The sequence below is a fragment of the Copadichromis virginalis genome, linkage group LG17 (genome assembly GCF_057382275.1).
Source record: "Copadichromis virginalis isolate Kocher_CV1m ecotype Utaka linkage group LG17, C_Virginalis_male_GT1.1, whole genome shotgun sequence".
Classification (NCBI taxonomy): domain Eukaryota; kingdom Metazoa; phylum Chordata; class Actinopteri; order Cichliformes; family Cichlidae; genus Copadichromis; species Copadichromis virginalis.
The window spans coordinates 26,261,602-26,285,530 of record NC_140634.1 but is presented as its reverse complement, the minus strand read 5'-3'; the positions used below and the strand labels follow the sequence as shown (position 1 = coordinate 26,285,530).

The window sequence follows — 23,929 nt, the reverse complement described above, 5'->3', positions numbered from 1 at the left end:
CCTTCCCAGTCTTGGCCTGGCCAGACTCCAATCGCACTGTAAAAACATTCGTCTCACTGAGCCACTAGTGGAATGGTGACAACATGGAAATTAACAAAGGCTACAAAGAGAACTCCAGCAATGTTTTTCAGAGCACTGGCTCTTCTCTGTCAAAACTAGAGATGGCACGATACCACTTTTTTATGTCCGATACCGATACCGATATCATAAATTTGGATATCTGCCGATACCGATATGAATCCGATATAGTGTTTTAATCAACAAAACTGTTTTTTAAATATCTTGCTGCATTTTGTATAAGTTCATACTCAAGTTTAAAACAACAACTACACTAAAGCTATTCTGTTATACCTGTATGCAAAAAAAAAATTTCATAGTTCAGCAATACTGATCAATCTAATAAACTTAAACCTACACCATCCTCCCTATTCTGGTATTTTAAAGAGTACTTAGCATAAATATTAAGCAACCTAACTAATAGGGTTCCAACTCCCAGCAACAACAAAAATAAATAAATAAAAAATAGGGAACCACCCCTCACGCTCCACCTCATGATGCTTAATCGACGTAATCAACCTTAATTTGATGCAGTGTGAAAAAAATACACAGAAATCAATTATTTTTCAAGAAATATTAAATAGATTCAACATCTTTCTTCAACAAAATTGCAGACTGCACAGATGGTACCTTCCCAAAGGAAAAAGTACTATAGCTTACTAGGGTATATTAGACTTAACAGTTACTATATACAATAATGGACTTCTATACATTTTACATCAGATTAAAACTTTGGGTGTAAGATTCAGATAAATATTAAATAATTAAAAGCTCGACATTTTAAATGAGAATAAGAAAGAAAAGTATGTCTTTGTGCCCCCTTTTCCCTGTTAATGCCCTATCGGCCCCCCTGGCTAAACTTTGCTAGATCCGCCCCTGCACAGTTACCAGCATCAGCTACGTAGAAAAAGATCCTGGAGTAGAAAGTAATATTAAATAAATTCTAACAACAGCTGATCAAGCTTAAACGTGCTGCTGTTGTTCAGCCGCTGGTTTCCTCTGTCTGGTGCAAAGTGGGCCAAAAGCAAACAAGAGACACGGACTCGCGACAGAAAAGCCGATCAGCTGATCATTAAGCAGTTTCATGATTGAAGTAGCAGCCAGAGAGCGAGAGGCAGTCGCTCGTTAAGCTTAACGCAGGAATGCTTTACAAACATTCAGAGATGGACTTACACACTTGCTTTACTTCTCTCGGGGATAACTTTGTCGGAGATGAAATGCCAGGTTGCTAGCGAAGCTCCACATGCTATCCAGACCACCGACAGGTCCCGCATGCCACAGCCGCTCTATCACGTGATGCATACTGCTCCGACGTGCTAACGTTCTGAGGTGAGTTACGGGGTGTTGCAAGTTTTGTGAGGTGCTTTCGTGATATTTAATGGATCGGATTACATTTTTTATTTTTCTCCGATATCCGATCCAGTAATTTAGGTCAGTATCGGACCGATACCGATACGTAATATCGGATCAGTCCATCTCTAGTCAAAACAAGCCATATAACATTTTTAGAAACAAACCAGTTACAGGAGCTTATCTAAAACTCAATAACAATTTCACTTTCAATGCACATGGGAGCATTTTTATCAGCGCAAAAAAAGAAAGACTTTTGAAGTGTTATAACTTGAGGGGCAGAGAAGGATTTTTGCTTTTATTCCCAAAGAAGGTGAATCAATGAACAGCTTTCCAGAATACCTAGATTTGAGTCTTTGTGGAGGGTACAGTGAGCAAAAGAGGCAACAACAGAGCAGAACCTCCACATGGGTAAAAGAACCTGAGATAAGCCAGACCGACAGAAAGAGGGTGAACTACCTGGCATCACTGACGGAGGTGATCCACGGGTTAAAGACACTGTTAGCTCAGGCATACCAGACATTTATGCAGACGTAGGTGTCAAAGTGCCCCATGGCTAGAAGTTGAGAAGGGGTGAGCGGCTGAGAGAGAACACCAAGAGAGAGAGGGAGGGCAAAAGGAGCTGTCCGTGGTGCTGAAAGCTCTTAGCCCAAATGCTAATCAGATCTGTCAGCTCAGCTACAGAGAGCTACATGAACCCTGCAGCGTCCAACTTGCACTTAAGTTCTGAGCTAACTGGTGTCCTGTCCTACTGTATGCGTCAGCCTTTTCCAATATAAGTATAACAACAGCAATACACATCAGTAAAAGTGCACAGGTAATGACTGCGTCTGACTCCACTCCATCCATGGCACAGCTTCAGGTAATAGTGAAGGGCATTTGGTTGAAGTTGTGCCTCATTTTCAATTCCTGGTTTCTGGGCAAAACTCTAATTAAAGAGTTTGGAACTGGAAATGTTTCCAGAGATGCTGGAGCTGGCAGGGACTTCACAGAAAGCACTGGTTCTCAAAAGCGCCAAATTAAATCTTACATGTTGGCTCATTAAAACCTGCTGCTGTCAAAATTAGCTTCCAATGGGGAAAAAATGGGTGAATGTCATTAAAAAAAAAACAGCAAAAAATATCAGCGGTTGTGTTACTGTTTGTTCAGAACATAGACTGTATTTAAAGTTCTGTATTGAGAGTTCTTAAGTGCCTAAAACCTGCATTATATGTAGTGACCATTAGGGGGCTCCTTGGGTTACCAAAAGTAGTCTAATTAAATAAAAAAAACTGACAGAAAACAACCCTATTTCTTCCTTGATTTCAGCTTGAGTAAATGTTTAATTTTTATGAATGTGATGGGTCTTCGGTTTCTCAGTTCATTCAGCCGTAGCCATGCAAGCCTAGAGACCAGCTATCTGGCAACCACTGATTGCAATGCACATTCCCCAACTGGTTGCTGAGTTGTTGCTGGATGTTGTTATGAAATTTGTTCCTAAAACGTGAATGAATCAGGCCTTGAGACTGGTCAGTGATCCCCTGGCAACTGCTGGTCGCTAGGGAAAAATGTGTATTCTTCAACTGATTGGTGAATGGTTTTTAAAGGTTTTGGGCAGTCGCTATTAACACTAACTATGGGTGACTGATGAAATCTGCTGGTACCCAGTAAAAGGGCAAGGGTTTTTTTGGTGAAGCACTGTCTTTCCAACTGATTTTACCCAGCCAACAACTTCCAGCTACCCCTTGCCAAACGGTCCTGAATTGCACATATTTCCCTAGTGACCTAGAGCTTGCCAAGAGGCTGCCAACTGGTCTCTTGGCCAGTGTGATTGAAGCCTTACTTCTGGGGAGAGGTCTCAAAATAGAAGAATTGCTGTAGGATATCCACAGATGTGTAAGGAGACAAAACAGGGTGGTTGCCAATAAAATCACCTCTTACAGCTCATTAAACTGTGACCGGTGTGAGACTCGCAGCACCACCTGTGAGATTTGAGTTGCAGGTCTTCCCTGACCCAACATGCTCAAAAAGACGAGCTGTAAATATTAGCCAAGCTATTATCCATCGTAATAAAACTGTCATAATGCTGCTGAAATGATGATCTACCTCTTAACATATAGCAATTTGGCTCGCTTCTTTAGCCCACTGGAGGCTGGCCACACTTTCTAATTGAGCTGGCTGTTTTTTGTGCCCCACAGCAGAGTAACAGAAAGTGAGAGAGAGAGAGATGAGAGGAACTGACTGATATCTGTCACCAAACAACTGTCATGCTTCAGTCTCTGACACGTTCTCCAAATATTTGCCAGTTCAGGGCCAGGCACACAGCTCATCCCTTTAACTGAAATGGCAATCTGATGCGGAGGACTGAACGAGCACCACAAGCTTAAGTTTAAATAGTGTGTATATGTGTGCATATGTTTGGATTTGATTTTTTAATGGCCACTCTTTAATCCTGCAGACAGATCTACCACCTTGTGACAAAAAACACACACATATGCACAAAAACACACACACACACACACTTAAAGTCAACTGGAAGTGAGATTGACAGCTTTTATGCTTTCATAACACCCACATATTTCACAAACTCCCACAACCACAATCCGACAATACTGTTATGGCTTTTTTTATGATGGTGTTACTATGACAACACACTTCTAATGTCCAGCATCAAAGATCAAGAATGGCTAGTGAGGCGAGGAAGGTTCAATTACAGGTTCCCCTCACACACTTAGACAGTGCATCCTGTTTGTGTCAGTTCCACAGCTGTATGTACAAACTAGAAAGAAGTAAAGTAACTCACTGAAGTAGAAACAAGAAGAAGCACAGGAAAAATGCGACTTCACAGGAAAAATTAAAAACAAAGAGAGTTAGTATGATCAACTCTTTGTTCAGCAAGCCTTGCCTTGCTCAGCTTGGTGTTGTCATGGACACAGAACCGAACATTTACTACTGTAATGCAAAGTGCACATGACTTCTCAGCTTTGGAAAGTCATTGTCGCACAGAGAAATAGAGTAGTTTTACTCACAGAGAAGGTGGCAATTCCTGCAATCTTGACAATGTGTATTTAAATGACGAGGGTCAGAAATGATAAGATCTGCTGTCAGTACAGTTTAAATAGTAAATGGTGAGTGGACTGGTGCTTAAATTTACAAACGGACCACTTTTTAAAATACATGTTCATCCATTCATGATAAGAATTAATACAATTTTTTATTCACGCTATCAGATGCACACTTACACTCCGATCGCTGCATCTTGGGATATTTAGGATGCAATTTCTTGTATTTTGCCCTTTAACTTGGGCTCCACCTGATTAGCTAGATTCCTAGTGCAAGATAGTAAATACCTTTGTATCCATCCTGCTACTATTGTCTTCAAGTTTAAAGTTGGTCATACACAATGAACTATAGTAGACCCCTTTTGTTTCATTGAAACAGCTCTGATCCGTGGGACATGGACCTCTGCGGTCTCCTATATTTCTAAGATGATACTTAGAAATATGATACTTAGAGCCCAGAGGTCTACCCCACCTCTGGGCTGTGGGGTAGACCCTCTGTGATTCAAGCTTGTTCCTGCTGTTTTCCCAGGTGCACCAACAGTTTGGGATCTGTGGAGGCCTGCGCTCCTAAAGCGCGATCCATGATCAGTTTTTGCAGCATGGCAGGCTGTTTAACTTTTGTTTGTTTAAGTTTTGTCATAAAAGCAACTGATCATAACAAAGTATTTTCTTTTAAAGTTCAGTTAAATCTGTTGTTTTAGTGGTTTTTCTTCTTTTTTTTAACTCAAGCTTTATTTCCATGACTCCCAAAGAACTCGTTGTTGAAATCCCGACAATAGAAGCACGCTGCCTGTTGACCAAATGAGGACATTTATGATCAAACCTTCCAGTCAATTAAGCCTCATCACCTCGAAAAAGCCAACACTCATAATATAGTTATGATATTTATCCATCCCTTAAATTTCAGTTTGACTCCTGAGCCATTTTTGCCCAACAAATGGCCACTCTGTCGCTCATCACCAGTAATTATTGTGCCTGTGTGTATGGGTGGCACGTGTATGTGTGTCAATGCCAGACAGGCTCATTAGTGGCGATCTAGACCATTAACAGTCTGTGTCCTCGTTGCAACACCAGCAGAGATGCAGGGCTGTAATTAGCTGCCGAGACTATCATCTCTTTCACATGTATGCTCGACCATTTAGCTTCCACTAACATGCCACATTCTCCCTCACTGCTGCCCGCCCACGCACTCGCACAAACGCCGAGCCACATGGTTTGATTCACACAGTTTGTGCGCACACCTACACAACAGCCAGGCACACACTTTCCTCATCTTATCCGCACAGATCCCCAGGAAAATTTTGCACGCAAGCCCCCGCACACTTACATAAACTCCCCTTGCTAGTAGTACCATGAGTAAACTGTACATTATGCCTGGTTTGACATTTCGCCTCATGTGACCACCAGCTGCTTTAGAAACCGTGCAGACCTCAGGTGAAGGTCTGCTCTCTAGAAAAGGAAAAGAAGAAAAGAACAAGGGTTTGATTCAGTGAGCCTCCTCTAGCCTCCCAGGGAATCAGTGTGTAACTAGACAGTGATTCATTGGCTGTGTGTGTTCAAGATGGAATAGTTGGAAACAAAAGAGAGAAAGAGAAGGGGAGGAAAGAGCAAGAGAGCGATGAGTTCGGCTCTCTGCCAGTAAGCCACAGTCTGTCTGCCATGTTCACACTTGCAGCTCTGTCCCCACCGGTTCCAAAGCTGAGGCGGTGCCCGCCAGGGATCAATATCCATTCCTATCGGCACAGGGAGGGAGCCAGGGGGTATTGTGCATGAAGGGCGAAATGCTGAGATTATATCAAGTAGAAAATGCGATGGGAGCCTTATTGCCATCAAACTTAGACCACTGAACTCTATATTGTGCTTTGAATCCCTTTCCTGTCTGTGGGAGGAGTAGAGTCACTGACCTCGGTTGCCTCTTAAACAAATCAAGCGCTCCTATTTGGCTTTTAATGGGATGGAGTGATTACCCAGTGACTGCACGAGCGTGTTTGAATAAATTCTGCTTTAATATCACGCATATTCAACCGTGTACCTAGAAATGATTTTGTTTTGCACACAACTGCAATGAGGCTGATTTTTTTTTAAAACACAAGACCAACATGAAACAATTGATTCAATAGAAGTGGATAGAATCGGTTTTCTGCTGTAGCTTTGATGTGAAGCTGGCAGGCTCCTTCATGATATGAGGATACATTTTTATAAAGGGCCAAAACATTTGCACACTCTACCATCATTTCTAGTGCTATCGTTGTCTCGTTTAAATAACTGAAGGGCTAATGTTAGCCTCTCACTGTAAAATTAAAGAGATCTTTTTTATGGTGAACAAATGTAGCCTAATGCGTTTCAGATGGTTGACTGTGTGTGCACCTTTTGGCATTTATCTTTTTTTTTTTTTTTACCTCCCGCGTGTAGGATTTTTAAAATTTTTTTATCAACTCACAGTTGGCTTTCAGCAAATCTAGAAAGATGGGTAAACATTAACATCATTAGAAATTATTTGATCTCTTATCAAAATTCACCAGAGACCCCAGTCTTCCTCTCTGTGTTGCTGTGTGTGAATTCAAGCACTGGATGAACAGATTATTTTTTTGTGCTTGGGTGGAGACAATTTCAGCTCGTATTCGTGCAGCTTATCCAGCTTGTTCTTCTCCAAGTGAATGTGCAATTAAATTTTGCCCCGTTTTTAAAAAAAATAATATTTATTTATTTTAAGGCCACAGCAGTCAAAGCAATTGTTCCCTGCCCTGAAACAAAGTGGTAGTTCCATCAGCAATACACATCAGTAAAAGTGCACAGGTAATGACTGCGTCTGACTCCACTCCATCCATGGCACAGCTTCAGGTAATAGTGAAGGGCATTTGGTTGAAGTTGTGCCTCATTTTCAATTCCTGGTTTCTGGGCAAAACTCTAATTAAAGAGTTTGGAACTGGAAATGTTTCCAGAGATGCTGGAGCTGGCAGGGACTTCACAGAAAGCACTGGTTCTCAAAAGCGCCAAATTAAATCTTACATGTTGGCTCATTAAAACCTGCTGCTGTCAAAATTAGCTTCCAATGGGGAAAAAATGGGTGAATGTCATTAAAAAAAAAAACAGCAAAAAATGCGGATGCGACACTACGCCCTGATGTATTGCAGTTTACTGGCGCTAACATAACACAACCAGATTTCAGATTTTTTTTGTGATGCTGTTTTTTGTAGATTTTTTGGATTACAAACCCCTTCCCCCCCAAAAACCCAAAACATTATCTTCCCATGATAATACCTCATGTCATCCCTCTATTCCCCCCCCTGTTTGCTGGCTCCCTGCTCACTAGCAGAGACATGGGCAGCCTAATAAAGAAATAAATGGGAATAAATCTATTCAGTGGCCGCTGCTGACCTTTGCGCGTGAGTCTCAGTGGTGTCTGTGGCACCCAGGCGGTTGGCATTATGATTGGTATGCGACATTACACTACACAAAGAGGCAAAACACGGAACTACAAATTGGTTGCACACAAAAAGAAACAGCAGTGTCAGTTTTCCAAACGAGTTGGCTCAGATTCCAGCTCGCTCTGCAAATGAGAGCGTGCTAAAGTTCATGCATCATCACTTAGAGGATGCCAAGATAAATCAAGGACAGGTAAACGCAAAGAGAGGAGTCATTTAACAACATTTAACAATAAGGTTCCAGAGACAGATCCTATCTGCTTGGTTGATGAAGAGCCCCTGTTGCCGTTTCTAGATTTAATTAAACTCTCTAACGTTTTAATCTTCAACGTCGGTGCTTCGGCTGAGTCATCGCTGACAGATGCACCGCCGCCACAATTCAATAAGAAGGCAATCTCAGTTTGTAGGCAGATCACAGGAAGCTTACACACAACTTATGCTCTGTCATTTGAGTCATATGTATATTTCCCAAAGACAAGACAGCAACTCTCTCATAGACATTGCCATTAAAAGACAGCAATATAAAGGTTTCTGGCCTTCTAGAAGAATACGGACGTTTGTACACACTTAACACTCAATGTCCTCCATCAGTCCGCACACACACTCAGCTACACGTAGATTCGGCAAATAACAGCCCTGTGTGTGACTCATGACAAAGTGCAGTGCATAATTATGATTGTCAGAGAGTGTGAGAGGGCCTCCCATTCTGAAAAACACAGAGTTGAAAGCACTTCAGAGCCATTTACCAGTGTTTCAAGGACAAACTGTGCCAGTTTTGACATGCTTTGATTTGCGGGCTTTTATTTGGATCTTGTAGAAAAGGTAAAATTCACTATACATGTGAAAATGAAAAAAAGAAAAGAAAAATAAAATCAGAAAGTGGGCTTGAAAATAACACAGAAAAAGCTTACGCTTTCAGACGCAATCAGACTATACTAGGGGACCCCTAGTATAGCTGGAGTGGAATCTGCTGTCAATGAGGAGCAAGGAACAGCGAACAGTAAAGCGGACTTAGCAGGACATCTGAGAGCAGCTGAAGATCAGTAAGTCATTGCTGTGCACTGAGGGACTGTAGCACAGATTTCTGCTGTCACTGGACTAAACCGCACATGCAAACACACCAGCAAAAGACGACAGAAATGAACAAGCAGACAGGAAGAACGACAGAGATTCAAGCTCTTCTCCAAAGCCAGCAACACTACCTTTAACACCTTCTCACCTGTTCCACCTCTCTGAACCAAGAGGCAGGTCTCAGCTCCCACAGGGCACTCCTTGAGCAGCTCCACCACCTGTGTGTGACCGAATCCCTGCACGGGCTGCTTGTTAATCTCCACAATTAAGTCGCCCTCGCACAGGCCCGGGCAGCCCTGAGGCTCCAGGACTTGTTTAACACGCTGACCTGTGGCGCTGTCTGCAATCGTGAAGCCAAACCCATCCACGCCCTTCACCATGGTCAGGGTTAGTAGCTCTCCCTGGGTCGCGCCCGATGATGCCATAGAGACGCTGTCTGGTGGCGTAGTACCCGTGGTGGGAGGAAGCGAGCCATCTAAGTGGGTGTCCGCTGGGTGACCAGTGAGCAGCTGCTGCTGGGCGCTGACCGGGTCCTGACTGGGGTCTGTAACAAAGCGTGCCGTGCGGGTGAGATAATCTAGGTAGTTATCGTAGCCCGTCCTGCCGTTCACCATAATGGGCCGCTGCTCCATGATGCCCAGTGGGGAGATGATGGTGGTGGTGTTGTTGTTGGTGTTGGCAGCTTCCTCTGGCTCATACGGCAAAGGATAACCGCGACATAATACGAGAGTCACGCTTTGGCCAATAGGTACAGACTGGAAGAGTTTCACCACATCAGCATGGGTGGTACCCAGGACGCACACATCGTTGATGTAGACAATAACATCACCTGCAGAGAAAAAGCATGGACAAAAATATAGTGGTTAGGCATAATGGAGCTGGAACATTAGAAATAATGGGCACAGATGTGGGTGGCTAAAGGCGATTAATCTCAAGAATTGTAATAAACAGAAGCCACGTTCAGGCTCTTTTAAATTTTATATTGTACTTTAATGGCACATCAAATTACAATTAAAACAAAATGACCCTGAACTGAACCAAATTGCCATAAATCTAATTGGGCAAAGTTAAAGAGTGGCTTCAAAGTATTAAGTGCTTTTCTTAAAAAAAAAAGAAAGAAAAAGAAATCACAAAGAAAAAATATTAAATATTAAAATTCAAATTTAAAAATACAGCTCTTCATCATAACCTTGGTCAATGGAATTTCAGTTAAAACCACTTCATTTAAAAGAAGACTTATTCAGTCTGCAGAAATTTGACAGCAGTGTTCTGGGTCCTAGTTGTCTCACTGCAGAGCAATAAAAGACCCCCAGCACAGAACAGGCGTCAGTGACATCAAACGTGATGTACTGATTATGACATAACAGAAACAGCAGGAAAAAGCAGGTGTTGGGGTGGAGGTAGTTTGCAGGGGTACCAGCAACTGTATATGGGCTAATGGCTCAGTCACACCAGAGTAAAGAAAGGATGCAATCTCTTTTCAAATAGGATAAATTGGTGGCTGCCTGCTGATTGCACTGGATTTTTTTCACATTTGGCAAGCAGTTGTGGCAAACAGCTGAGCAACTGCCTTCAGTTGCAATGTGATGGCAATTGAAGGCAACCTATTTCCATACAATTGCGCTCCAACTCAGGCTGACAGCAACCACTCTCAGAAAGACTGGCAAAAGTTTGCAAATAACAAGTGTCTAATTTATAAATGCAGATCAATCCGAGTGTAGACTACATCAATGAGCCCAGTTCATCTGTGTCTCTTTGGTAGAGGGCACTCGACTGGCTGCCAACTGTTTGCATTCTGGTAATATTTCTGTAAAAGCATTGTTGCTAAGTGCCTGTGTCATTTCGCAGTCCTGCAACAACTACCCTTGGCGAAGTAACTTTTGTTTCAAATCAGGCTTTGTGCGGACTTTGAATGCAATCAGTTAATGTCATTTTCTGGTTAACCTCTGTAGATGTAGATGGCAACAGATTTGTGATATTTGCCCATCTATCACAGTTACTCACTGCATTATTGCAAACAAATTGCATGTAATTGCCAATTTGAACCCATTCAATCACAAACCGATAACAGAGAGACTCGTATCTTATTTTCATTTTTATCACCACCTCCATGCACCAAAGTTGCCCTGAGGATGTCAGCTGAGTGTGAGTGGTTGTAGAACTGGTGCTCATCTTTAAAGCAACCAAAGGCAACAAGACTGCAAGTTCATTGCATACGATCATAATAACTTTCATCACGCCACAGTCTCCAATCACTGCTTCCTCTCATTCAATGGCAGCATAAGCAGTTTAAAATAGATTTATCAATATCATGTGCAGAAGAGTATCAGCAGACCCATCAGCTGATGGACCCTGGCTGGTACTGAATTCAGCTGATTGTAGCCAATGTACAGGGACTATACACTGTCCTAACAATGCTAACAATCTGTCACACTTCTACAAAGGCAGTGGTGATTTAAGAGAACAGAAACAGCTTACCATAGTGGAGAAAATCACTATAAGCAGGAAAAATGACAGCTATAATAGTGAAATATTGTGGGATAATAATATACATATGGGAAAAGCAATCATCACGGAAGGGCTTGAGCCTATCCCAGCTGTAAAAAAGAGAAAGGAAGGCTACACCCTGGATGGACAGGTAACCAGACAATTTACTCCTAGAGCCAGTTTAGCATTACCTGATATCCTTTACTGTGAGAGGAAGTTTAGAATCAAGCAGGCACACTCTACACAGACCCCACCACGGTGTCACTCCAGAAATCATTATGTAGAATATCAAATATGTGGAAGAGCAGCTGGCCTGGATTTAATATCAAGACTTCATCTCTCTACAGCTATTCACATTCTCAGCTGTACGCTACATCTGCGCTGTCTCTCCTCAGATGGCTTGCAGCTATAAACCATTTCTACAGATAAACATTACCACCGATAATGTCTCAGCTGCCTTTTAAGTATAAAATAGTGCATATGACAAGTGGCTAAAATGTTTGTCTTTTATGGTCTCAAGTGGTTTTATTTGCTTGCTGCAGTGTACTGCACTGTAGATAAAAACCAAGCCAACAATTAAATGTTCCCACACAAAAGCTCTTAACATCCAGGCTTATCTTTTTCTCAACCAGATTACTAAATATAGTGTTTTCTGCTCCACTGTGGAGGAACCATGCAGCTTTTTCAAAACTCTGGGCAAGTGGGACTAAGAAGCACAATCCACATTAAAGTCTGACAAACAGCATTACCTGGGTTGATAATGAAAACAATTACATTCTAATTGCAGGCATAATTGTCACACTCTTTGGAGAGAGGGCAGGGTGACACTGTCAGTGTGCATTGTAAAGAGAAGGCGTTAAAAAACAGCGATCTTTTGTGATTAATAAGCAAAGCATGTGCTTTAGTGATTGGCTCTCACCTTGCTAACCACCCTGCCCAATTCTCATAAAACGTGAACAGCACTAATAGATGGTTCAATTACACTTTTATTTATTTATTTTTACAAAAACAAGGCAATTTTTTAATTGATTTTCTGGATTGGCTGTGGAACTGCAACCGAGCAGCTAACCCCTCTGAGTGACAGCACACGTGGAAGTTAAAATATCACCGAAACGCTGTTTATCTTTGTAAACGGTGTCTCAAAAGCTTTTCGAGTTTAAACGCTCTGCTGGTATTGACAGAGCCAGCTCACACCTCTGGGCAATGTGACGTGAGGGACTTTTTAATTAATCTGGGTAAACGTAGCCAACATTTGCCTTGAGCATCAGTGTCAGAATCAATAGTTGAGCACACTGGCAGAAAACAAATGATGGTGCTGTGACCTCATGGCGCCCTCAAACCGCACATGTATCTCATTCTTTATAACCAGAGATGAAACGCAGATAAACCATCAACAGACACAGGCGGGTAGGAACTGTGATATAATCACATGTTTTACCAGGAATCTTTATTCCTAAAAGATGGATTTCAACTTCACACATGTGTGCCAAATTCTACCGCCTTCCCTATCTCCATATAGAAGTGACATTAATTTTGTTTATTACAAATTGCATAAGAGCGACTCATCAACTCCTCCAATAGTTCCCCTGTTACTCTGAATCTGTGTCCCCAAACCTTTTTGGCTCATTATACTTTAAAATGATGAAAAACACTCAATGATTCTCAAAAACGGAGAGTGCACACTCTCATATACTCAGAAAAACAGTTACGCAAAGCACAGGTGAGCACTAATCATAGGTCGATACGGCTGGCATGATAACAAAGCAAAAATAGCTCTACAAATAATTTTTACCTGCTTTATTTGATCTACTCATCAACTACTTGTGGCTTCACGGAGTAGCGGTTAGCATAGTTTGACACTGAGTGGGGAAACAGACACAGCCTGTGTACTCCTACTGCCCATCCCAGGCCCGGATAATTAGGAGGGATGTATCAGAAGGGCATGTGGGGTAAAATCTATGCCAAATCAAATATGTATATCCACCCACTGTGGTGACCCCTTGGGAAATAACGGAAAAACCAAAAGTACCGCATGTATTTTTTCTACTACTGAAGCAAAAGCCCATGCTACACCTTGATTGGCCTGTTTGTGTTTTTATAAGGTGATAAAGTGTTGCACGTGCATAAGTAAAAAAAGAAAAAAAAAAAGAAAAAAAAGGTCATTTTAGCTCATAGCTAGGTGGTTGCTAGGCAACATGATAATGTTACCATACATTCTGTACAAATAAGCTTTTGTGAATATAAATCAAATGTTACTGTTGAGAAATTAAAACCTCAGTTTGCATCCATAAGGTGTTGTCGGTACATAAATGAATAATTTTTAAAAAATTGTCATTTTAGCTCATTGCTTGGTGGTTGCCAGGTAACATGATTACATTATAATATCTGATATAGATAAGAGCCTTTAGCGGCTTAAGATATGTGCCATGTTTTGCACACACACAGACAAACAGAAAACTGGTATATTGTTGGTATAAAGATATAAATTATGTTTATGTACTGTTTATGAGACAAAAAAAGCCAAGATGCAAAGCTTCAGTTTTAAAATAAGCTAACAAAAACAAAAACAGCTAGCTACTGTATTGAAATAAGTACAACTTTGCAAAAGGAAATGTGAAATGAGAAGCAGTTGCACTGTGTAAATCCGTCTGAAACCAATGAACCTTTGAAACCAAATATTCTGTCACAACTTAACCTCCGTATATTTAATTTGAATTATTATTCGGTAAATGTTATTACTGAATAGCTATATCCCAGAAGAGGAATGTCCATTCAGTAAAAATGAAAGACAAGAACATTTATTTACTTAACATTTTTAGGGAGCAAAACTCATTTTTGTTCTTTTTTGCTATTTAATTAAACACATCAAGAGCCTACTGTCATTTTACTAAAAGAGCAATTTTCCATCATCATGAGCAGAACAAATTAAATCCATGGGAAAAGTGTCAAAATATCAGCAGATAAAACAAATTATTCACAGGGATCCAAAGAAAATGATGTATTTTTGCCATTTCGGTGAAACAAGGACAAATAAACAAACATGGCCACGAGCACGAGAGTGGAAAAAATTGAATCATCAAGAATGAGAGCATATGAGAGCATGAGGGTGGGAATGGATGTTTGTGTCTGTGTGTGCCTGTATGTCTGTGTCTATATGTCAGGTTGGGTATCAGACGCCACCTCTCTGGGGACACCTCAGGCCCTCCAAGGTTTGGAGGCCTATCTCCACCCACCACCACTTCCCCTGCCGGTGGCGGACTCCCTCAGGTGTCGGTGTGTTGGTGGTTCTTTGTGTCTGGGGGTGGGCGTCCGGGTACACACCGGCTCACTCCTTGGCGGCCGCTTGTCGGGGCCTGGGGCCTGGGGCTCGCTCGGGCCCCTTTGGAGGTGGGGTGCCCCCGGCCTCTCGGCCTAGGGCTCGGTCACTCAGGCGCAGCTGGGGGCCGGCGGAGCTCACGGGCGCGTCACTGCAACCCCCCCTGGCTTCTGCTCCGCGGCTGCTGGGCGAGCCCTCATCTGGGACTCTCCTCAGCTCTTACTGGGACAGTGGCGCGGCTGCCCCTCTGTTGGTCTTCCATGGTCTCTTGTGTTCTGGGGGCCTCTGGATGTCTGGAGTTTTGATCTCCTCCATACCCGCTTCACACCCTGGAGGACGGGGCTGTGGCCCCCCCACACTCCCTAGCAGATCATTACATGGAGAAACCTTTGGAATGCAAGCATGCTGATCCACACAGGTATGCACACATGGGTATTCACAGACGCGGACTAAAGCTTTCTTGGCTGCTGCCTCAAAGCACACTGTGCGCTGTCTATCTTGCGTGCTGCACAATATCGTTTATTACTTAGTAAATACTGATATCTATGACTAGCTAGTTTATTGTGATGGTGCTTTGTTTTCTCTATTATTATGTTGCTCTTTGTTGTTTGCTGTCTCCTCTGTTTGTTTGTTTGTTTGTTTGTTTTTTCTCCATACAGGTGACCCAGGAGTTTTTTTTTTTTTTTTTTTTGTCTCTCTTCCCCCCCCCTTCTCACCGTCTCTTCTCCCCTTGGGTTTTCTTTCTTTCTCTCCCCCTCTCTCTCTCATTCATTCCCCCTGTCCTATTTATTAAAAAGGAAAAAAAAAAAAAAAAAAAAAATGACAAAGGATGAACTGAAGCTCTGCCATCACGTAATGTCGCATACTGCTGTTTCTGATGTCATTTAAGAAAACAAAAAAAAAAAAAAAAAAAAAAAGAATGAGAGCTCAGACAGCAGCCCACACTAATTAAAACTGCCCTCGTTCTCTCGGTCCATTACAAAAGCTCCTGCAGGTCCCTTAAACAGTCCACATCACATTGACCTTATCTGTACACACCACGCTCAGTGGGACCAAGGCCCACGCTCCCACCTGCTTCATCTTCATTGTCCCATCCTTGCACATTCGTTATGACATATTCATCTCCATCTAATGGTGTGCTCAAGAGTCTGTCAACATAACGAGAGTTCTCTGTGGCCCTGCTGAGAAGATGAGGCCACGATAACAGAGCAGTTAAGACTCTCAGCAGGGTGGGCCGTGGTACCGACTGTGGTCGTCTGAGTGTCTGTGTGCGTCAGGCTAAATGTTAAAAACAAACAAAAAAAAGATGAAACAAATAAAAAGAAATCAAACATCTTATGGAGGTAGTGTACTTTCCCTTTTTTCTTACTTTTCGTGCAAGAATGCATTGAAATTAATTGTAAACAGATATAACACAAAATCAGGATGAAACTGCAAGAGAGAAATATTATTTCTTGACATGAGAAAAGCCTAACTGTAAGCTTAAAGTTATAATTTTTGTACTGTGTAAGGTGACACGTGATTCTAAGCGCACTATGGCCATTTTGACTGAATGCCTTTAATGATAATAAAGGTACAAATGGTTAACTGCTCATTAATTCACATATCTAATCAACCAATCACAATGCAACAACTCAAGAACAGGGCATTTAGTCATGCAAACATGGTCAAGATGACCCACTGAAATTCAAACAAGCTTAGAAATTGCTGATCAGCTGGGATCCACTTGTTACAACCAAGGTAAGCAAAAGAGCATCCCTGAACATATAACAGGTCATAAACAGGCAGATGGGATACATCAGCAGAAGACCACATCAGGTGCCTCTCCTATCAGCTGAAAACAGGGAAGCGAGGCTATTATTCCTAAGGACTCACCAAAATTATACAAATGAACAAAAAGGTTTCAGGTTGATGAGCCCAATTTCCCAATTTCCTCCACAGTCTCAATCCAATAGAGCACCTTTGGGAAGTGGTGGAACAGGATATTCTCATCTCGATGTGCAGCTGAAAAATCTGCAGCAATTGTATGACACTATCCTGTCAACACGATCCAAAATCTCTTGATGAATGCCACAAAGAACTAATGCAGCTCTGAAGGCAAAAAGGGTGGTCCAACCTGGTACTAGCAAGGTGTATCTAATGATCTATCACTGTATGGGCAGGATTTTGGCCAACAGGTTGCTAAACCTTTTGAAACTTGCTTTAGTAGTTAAGATTTTTTTTTCATTGCCGTCTTTGACTCGTGTTTTTCATAAACCTTTTTTTTCTTAAATAAAAAACATCTAAGCAAATATGGCAGCCTTATCCAAATAGGCCACACACTGTAAAACAAGGGTTGACTGTCCTCCACCTACAGACCCATTTCATTTCACGTTAAACACTTTCTGCCTCCTACATTCAAACCAAGCCTCTTAGCTTTTTTTTTTACATTAAAAAACAATTATTGCTAAAAAGAATTATTTTCTCTACACATCAAGCAATTTAATGGAAAAAATGATCTAGAGTACATTTGGTCTTATAGGTAATATATATAGATATATAAATATAATATATGTAACTATCATACATATGTTTTTGTAGCTGCACAATCACACAGTAGATAGAGATAGCCAGGAGGTGTCATAGGGAAAAACCGGCAGGAATCAGTTATCTGAAATTGGGAATTTCACACCTCTGCCGGCCTGGGCTTCCTCCGTGTAAGCTCTGAGTTAGCAAGCTAGCACTGTTCCTGAAGAAGTAGGACACAAAGTCTGTGGAGGCAAAGTTGGGGGAACGGGTGGGGGAGTACAGAAGGATATGAGCTGACGAGAGGAAGTGGTGAAGAAAAGATGTGTGATACAGTAGTAGAGAAGTGGGAAGGATATTTTAGTTATTTTGGGGGAAAGAATACATAAAAAAGAAATGGGAATTGTAAAACAAAGCAGGAGGATTGGACGAGAAGACACAAAACCCAAATGCTTTATATGTAGAACTATCAGGACAAGCTTTATTAGTCACCAAGGGATCTATTCTGGGCTGCTGCACCAACACATTTGTAAAAAAAAAAAAAAAGAAAGAGAAAGAAAGAAAGAAAGAAAGAAAGAAAGAAAGAAAGAAAGAAAGAAAGAAAGAAAACAGAACAATTATGAGCTAGTGTTCTGCAGAAATCTGTTAAAACATTGGTGTTTTGGAGAGGAGCATTACTACAGAGGAAACACCTTGACCAGCTTGCTTTATGTGTGATAAATCACCACTATAAGCTCTGCATTTGCTGCAGAGTATAGAGACAGACACATCACTGCATACTGAGAGCATGACAAGCTGGCTACTTCTAGTCCCTTGACCTTTCAGTACAGATGGTTTGCCTGTGTGTGTGTGTGCGTGTGTGTAAGTGTGCTGCAGTGCGACCCCCCCTGTGGCCACAGCCCAACGTTGCGGGGCTTATAAAGTCCCTTTCATGATTAATGAAAGAACAAAACTGCAGTTGGTGCACGGGCATGTGCATATGTCCACACAGAGAGCTAAGACAATGCAAGCCTGGCAAGCTGCACCAGCCAAGAATATATGCAAATGGATAATACTTTTAAGTGTGTTTGAGTGTGGACCCAGTGCCATTTACTCTTGAAGAGGAAGCTCCACATATTTCTGCGTGAAGAAGTGGAGGAAGGCGTACTTGGATGGTTTCGAGTAAAAGTACCCAAGTTATTCTGGAAAAAAGTAAATAATACAAAATACAACAAACCCCCCCCCCCCCCAAACACTTGGCTTGGATCCAGAAAACAGAATTACAACACAATTATTAAACCTCAGTTTCTTTTTAAAATACAATAGCTTTAGACTTGAATGAATAACATAAACACTGAAGGACAAACAAAGGATGTCTGAAAAGATTTGGGGACCCTATTTGGAAGTCTGTAGGGGATGTGGATCTAATGGAAAGTCAACTGGATTAGTGGTTTGTTGTGAACCATGCAGTTTTCTATTTATTTATTTTGTAACTTAAAGGAGAGGGCTTGTGTGAACTTGAACACTGCCATTGCTCCACTTGTCCTCTGTCTTCAGGTGAACACTTTTTTGAGGATGTGGATTTTCATGTGCTGAACGGGAGGAGCAGGTTGTTTTATTTTTGCATTTGATTAGTTCTAGAAGTAAAACTGCCCTTTCTTAAAAGGTACGCACGTTTGTGTTTTTTTTTTTGTTGAGTAACTGGGTCCATCCCTTCTCTTCCACTTGTCCTTATCAGGGTCCTTGTGAGTGGGGCTCTAGCCTATCCCAGCTACCACAGGGCGAGTAGTGGTGTCCACCAGACAGTAACCATTTGCACTCACATTCACAGCTAAGGGAAATTTATAATCACAAATTAGCCAAACCCCACTAACTGCATCTCTTTGGGAGGAAGCCAGAGTACCTGGAGAGAACTCACGCAAACATGGGCAGAACATGCAAACTCCACACAGAAAGCCTCGGCCAGATGGTGAAGTCTAACTCAGGGGGAGCAATGCTAACCACTGCGCTGCCCGAGTAACCGGGTCATAATATTATATTTAATGACATGCATACAGTGGGGCAAAAAAGTATTTAGTCAGCCACCGATTGTGCAAGTTCCCCCACTTAAAATGATGACAGAGGTCAGTAATTTGCACCAGAGGTACACTTCAACTGTGAGAGACAGAATGTGAAAAAAAAAATCCATGAATTCACATGGTAGGATTTGTAAAGAATTTATTCGTAAATTAGGGTGGAAAATAAGTATTTGGTCACCTCAAACAAGGAAAATCTCTGGCTCTCACAGACCTGTAACGTCTTCTGTAAGAAGCTTTTCTGTCCCCCACTCGTTACCTGTATGAATGGCACCTGTTTGAACTCATCATCTGTATAAAAGACACCTGTCCACAGCCTCAAACAGTCAGACTCCAAACTCCGCCATGGCCAAGACCAAAGAGCTTTCGAAGGACACCAGGAAAAGTATTGTAGACCTGCACCAGACTGGGAAGAGTGAATCTACAATAGGCAAGCAGCTTGGTGTGAAAAAATCAACTGTGGGAGCAATCATCAGAAAATGGAAGACATACAAGACCACTGATAATCTCCCTCGATCTGGGGCTCCACGCAAGATCTCATCCCGTGGGGTCAAAATGATCATGAGAACGGTGAGCAAAGATCCCAGAACCACACGGGGGGACCTGGTGAATGACCTGCAGAGAGCTGGGACCAAAGTAACAAAGGTCACCATCAGTAACACACTACAACGGCAGGGAATCAAATCCCGCAGTGCCAGACGTGTTCCGCTGCTGAAGCCAGTGCATGTCCAGGCCTGTCTGAAGTTTGCCAGAGAGCACATGGATGATACAGCAGAGGATTGGGAGAATGTCATGTGGTCAGATGAAACCAAAGTAGAACTTTTTGGTATAAACTCAACTCGTCGTGTTTGGAGGATGAAGAATACTGAGTTGCATCCCAAGAACACCATACGTACTGTGAAGCATGGGGGTGGAAACATCATGCTATGGGGCTGTTTTTCTGCCAAGGGGACAGGACGACTGATCCGTGTTAAGGACAGAATGAATGGGGCCATGTATCGTGAGATTTTGAGCCAAAACCTCCTTCCATCAGTGAGAACTTTGAAGATGAAACGAGGCTGGGTCTTCCAACATGACAATGATCCAAAACACACCGCCCGGGCAACAAAGGAGTGGCTCCGTAAGAAGCATTTGAAAGTCCTGGAGTGGCCTAGCCAGTCTCCAGACCTCAACCCCATAGAAAATCTGTGGCGGGAGTTGAAAGTCCGTGTTGCTCGGCGACAGCCCCAAAACATCACTGCTCTCGAGAAGATCTGCATGGAGGAATGGGCCAAAATACCAGCTACTGTGTGTGCAAACCTGGTAAAGACCTATAGTAAACGTTTGACCTCTGTTATTGCCAACAAAGGTTATGTTACAAAGTATTGAGTTGTATTTTTATTATTGACCAAATACTTATTTTCCACCCTGATTTACGAATAAATTCTTTACAAATCCTACCATGTGGATTCATGGATTTTTTTTTTCACATTCTGTCTCTCACAGTTGAAGTGTACCTCTGGTGCAAATTACTGACCTCTGTCATCATTTTAGGTGGGGGAACTTGCACAATCGGTGGCTGACTAAATACTTTTTTGCCCCACTGTACATATCTCTATCTATAAAACTCAAACCAAAACAGTGTAAATGGATATAAAGCATCAGGTGTGAATGTGAGTTTGAATGGTTGTATGTCCCTCTCTGCTAGCCCTGCATTAGCCTGGTGACCTATCTGTGGCATACCCTGCCTCTCGCCCTGTGACAGCTGGGATGGGCTTCAGCGTGTCTTGTGACCCTGAATCAAATAAGTGGAAGAATATGAAAGGACGGCACTGACATGCAAGAAGCAAAAACTGCAGCCGACTGGGGTAGAGCTCCTTTTACTGGCAGTATAATTCTGTATCATTCATAATGTCAGCTTTTTGAAGCTGGCATGCAATTAGCTGCGTTCCCTTTGAAATATCATTACAAGCACAAAGTTCTATACAACAAAAAAACTCAAGGGGAGCTCAGGTAAGTACTGCTGTGAAATAGATACTATACTGTGTGCTGCTTTAATGAGCTTTTATTTGACTTTGTTTAGGCTGCACTCTGAAAGAAAGGCTGACCTCATTTCTTTCACTGCATGCTGATATATAGAATAGATACTGCAAGCAGAAAGGCCACATATAATTGCTCTTCTCTGCAACAATCTGTGAGCGCGATCGTGTGCAAATGCATGCCAGCCATGAGAAATGCCATTATTTTAAATTTGCAAGGATAACTTATCTACGTGACCTTCAGCTTCTAGTTTATTGAGCAGAGATCATTGTTTGGTGTCTGTGTGTGAATACGGCTATAGATTACGTACTTAACACTGCCTCAAGAGAGCTCCTGGTTAGCTACAGGTAAAGAAAAGTGATTCAGTGAAAATAGCCTCTCTCTCAGTTTGTGTGTCAGTCACGCCTGAAGCTTACCTGTAGCCATCTTTGCATCTGCTGCGGCGGGCCCATCGGGGATAACGCTTTTGACCTGGAGGAATTCATCGGGCTCATCCCCTCCAATGATAGTGAAGCCAAAACCCATGTTGCTCTTTTGGAGTGATGTGGACAAGAAACTGCCTTTCAGCTGGGTGGGGTCCCGCGTGAACAGCGGCTTCTCTACAAAAGGATAAAAACAAGAAAATTAAATAAAATGTCTTTCCCTATAAGTTTTATTGCAATCACTAAAAGGCCCTAAAAGCTGGTGCAGGGGCTGCGCTCACAGGGTGGGGGGCAAGGGCAAAGCTTATTCAATAAGATACGGGTGTAGCCACAGGAAAACTGGAAGGGTATGACCACAGTAGCAAAACAGCACACTCGGACAAAGGCGGTATTGAAAGATGCAGGTGTGGGTCAAACGTTTTGCCTCCCGTGCAGGGCACCAATGCAATCCAAGTCCCTCTTGGCACACCTAAAATACACTAAACTGACACTCTGTCCTCGCCTCCCATGCTGGGACACAGTGGGCAGAAGAGGTGCAGACAGCCACAGTGGTGCAGTTTCTTCAGTTCCATCCCAAATTTGCAAAGAAAGCAGCAAAATTCAGCAAATGCCATGCTGCCAATCAGGGATCAGTTCCAGGAGAAGATGCTCAGGGAGGTTAGGGAAGAACTGGGAGATTTCTGAAGGAGGAAGAGCTGGGAAATTTTCTGATGGAGGAGCGCCTGGAGTCGGAATGAGAGGATCTCTGCCAACAAGCTTAGTCACACTTAACCAAGTCCCTCATCTTTTTGACTCGGAAAAGAGACATGGCTAGCGTGCAACTTTGCATCCTTTGTAAGCAGTCACTGGTCCAGACTAAGCGATGCCCCTCTGTACCTGCTCTTCCCAGGTGATAGGGCAGGTGACAGGGCATGGTCACTGCACAAAAACTACCTCAAGGGAACAAGCTTGCCTGCCAGTTACCATGCTTACAGTGCGTCAAACAAGCGAAGAGTCAGCCTCCTGTGCATCTTTCTTGGCCTACTTACTGACAAAGTGCCACAGGGAGTAGGGGCTACAGACTGGCTGCTCTAGCACTACAGCGCAGGCGGATGTGTGAAGAGGCCGCTGTTTCTGCCTGTGATTGGGGCACATATTCATCCGCCGAGTCAGAACACGCCGGAGCGGGGAGACATCGGCAGAGGAGGATTTGGTATACGAAGCAGTCCTGCAGCCCAGAGCTGGCGAGCGGGAGAGGTCGCTGAGGCTATGGCAGCGCTCGGGCACCGGGCCGACCTGGACGTGGGGGGATCTGGGGAGGGTGGCACAGGGGCTGGCATCCTCCACTGGTGTCAAAGTTTGAAGGGAAAAGAAGGAGTAGAAGGAAGGAGGAGGCAGAAGTGGGTAGAGAGGAGGAAAAAGAGCCTCACTGGACTGAACAAAAGAAACAGGCTCTTCACTCAGAGTCGCGACTAACAACATCACTACAGAAACAAACCTCCACTTCTCGGATCCAGACAGTTTTTTCTAGCAGTACACATCCTACTGTAACAAACTGATAGAGAGCAGAATCAGGTAACCAGTCATTAAACAAAACAGTGAATCACCCTGAAACCCACATGTTCTCTTTGGAAGACGTCTGTTTATATGGCAATAAGTATTATTAGTCTGACCAAAATGCATTCCACCCACTGTTTTAATGAGGCATAGGTGTGAACTGACTGATATATCCTACCGTCAATCACTATAAAAATAATCTTTATGAGTAAAGCCATTTTCAAGCCTAGAAATTCATATCTGGGAAATTAACATCTTTGTTTTCTGATACAGGATGTGATACATAAGATCAGTCTTAAGGTCAGTGTATACTAAAACATAATCTGCTTTATTATTATCTGTATTTATCTATTTGGGAGGATAATTCACAAATTAAACTCCACATTGTTTTTAACAAGACTTAAATATATCCATCGAGACTATAAACTCATCAAAAAAATTCTTTACCGTTCATAAATTAAATTAAAAGTATGGTCAATTCCTTATAGACTTTTTAAAATTAGACTGGTTATGCAACCAGAAGGAGTCGCCCCTTTTCAGATCCTGGGTTTTATGTATTTTGTGTCCAGCACACATGAATTTTCACTTACTGACAGGTGTTTTAAGCCTGTCATTGTCAGTTATATTTACATTTACACAAAGATTG

General features: G+C 42.5%; 1 protein-coding gene across 3 annotated transcripts in view; it reads right to left on the bottom strand.

Moving 5' to 3' along the window:
• The window catches only part of magi2a (membrane associated guanylate kinase, WW and PDZ domain containing 2a), a 271,683-nt gene that overhangs the window by 28,836 nt on the left and 218,918 nt on the right, over positions 1-23,929 (bottom strand). For 2 of the 3 annotated variants that reach the window (XM_085436580.1, XM_085436582.1), the window contains exons 9-10: positions 21,742-21,924; positions 9,093-9,773 (exon numbers count right to left, since the gene is read on the bottom strand). In XM_085436580.1, coding sequence (XP_085292706.1) covers positions 9,093-9,773; positions 21,742-21,924 — 864 coding nt within the window. Of the gene's footprint in view, positions 1-9,092; positions 9,774-21,741; positions 21,925-22,775; positions 23,073-23,929 lie in introns of all 3 variants that reach the window. The other variant, XM_085436583.1, reaches the window with a different exon arrangement.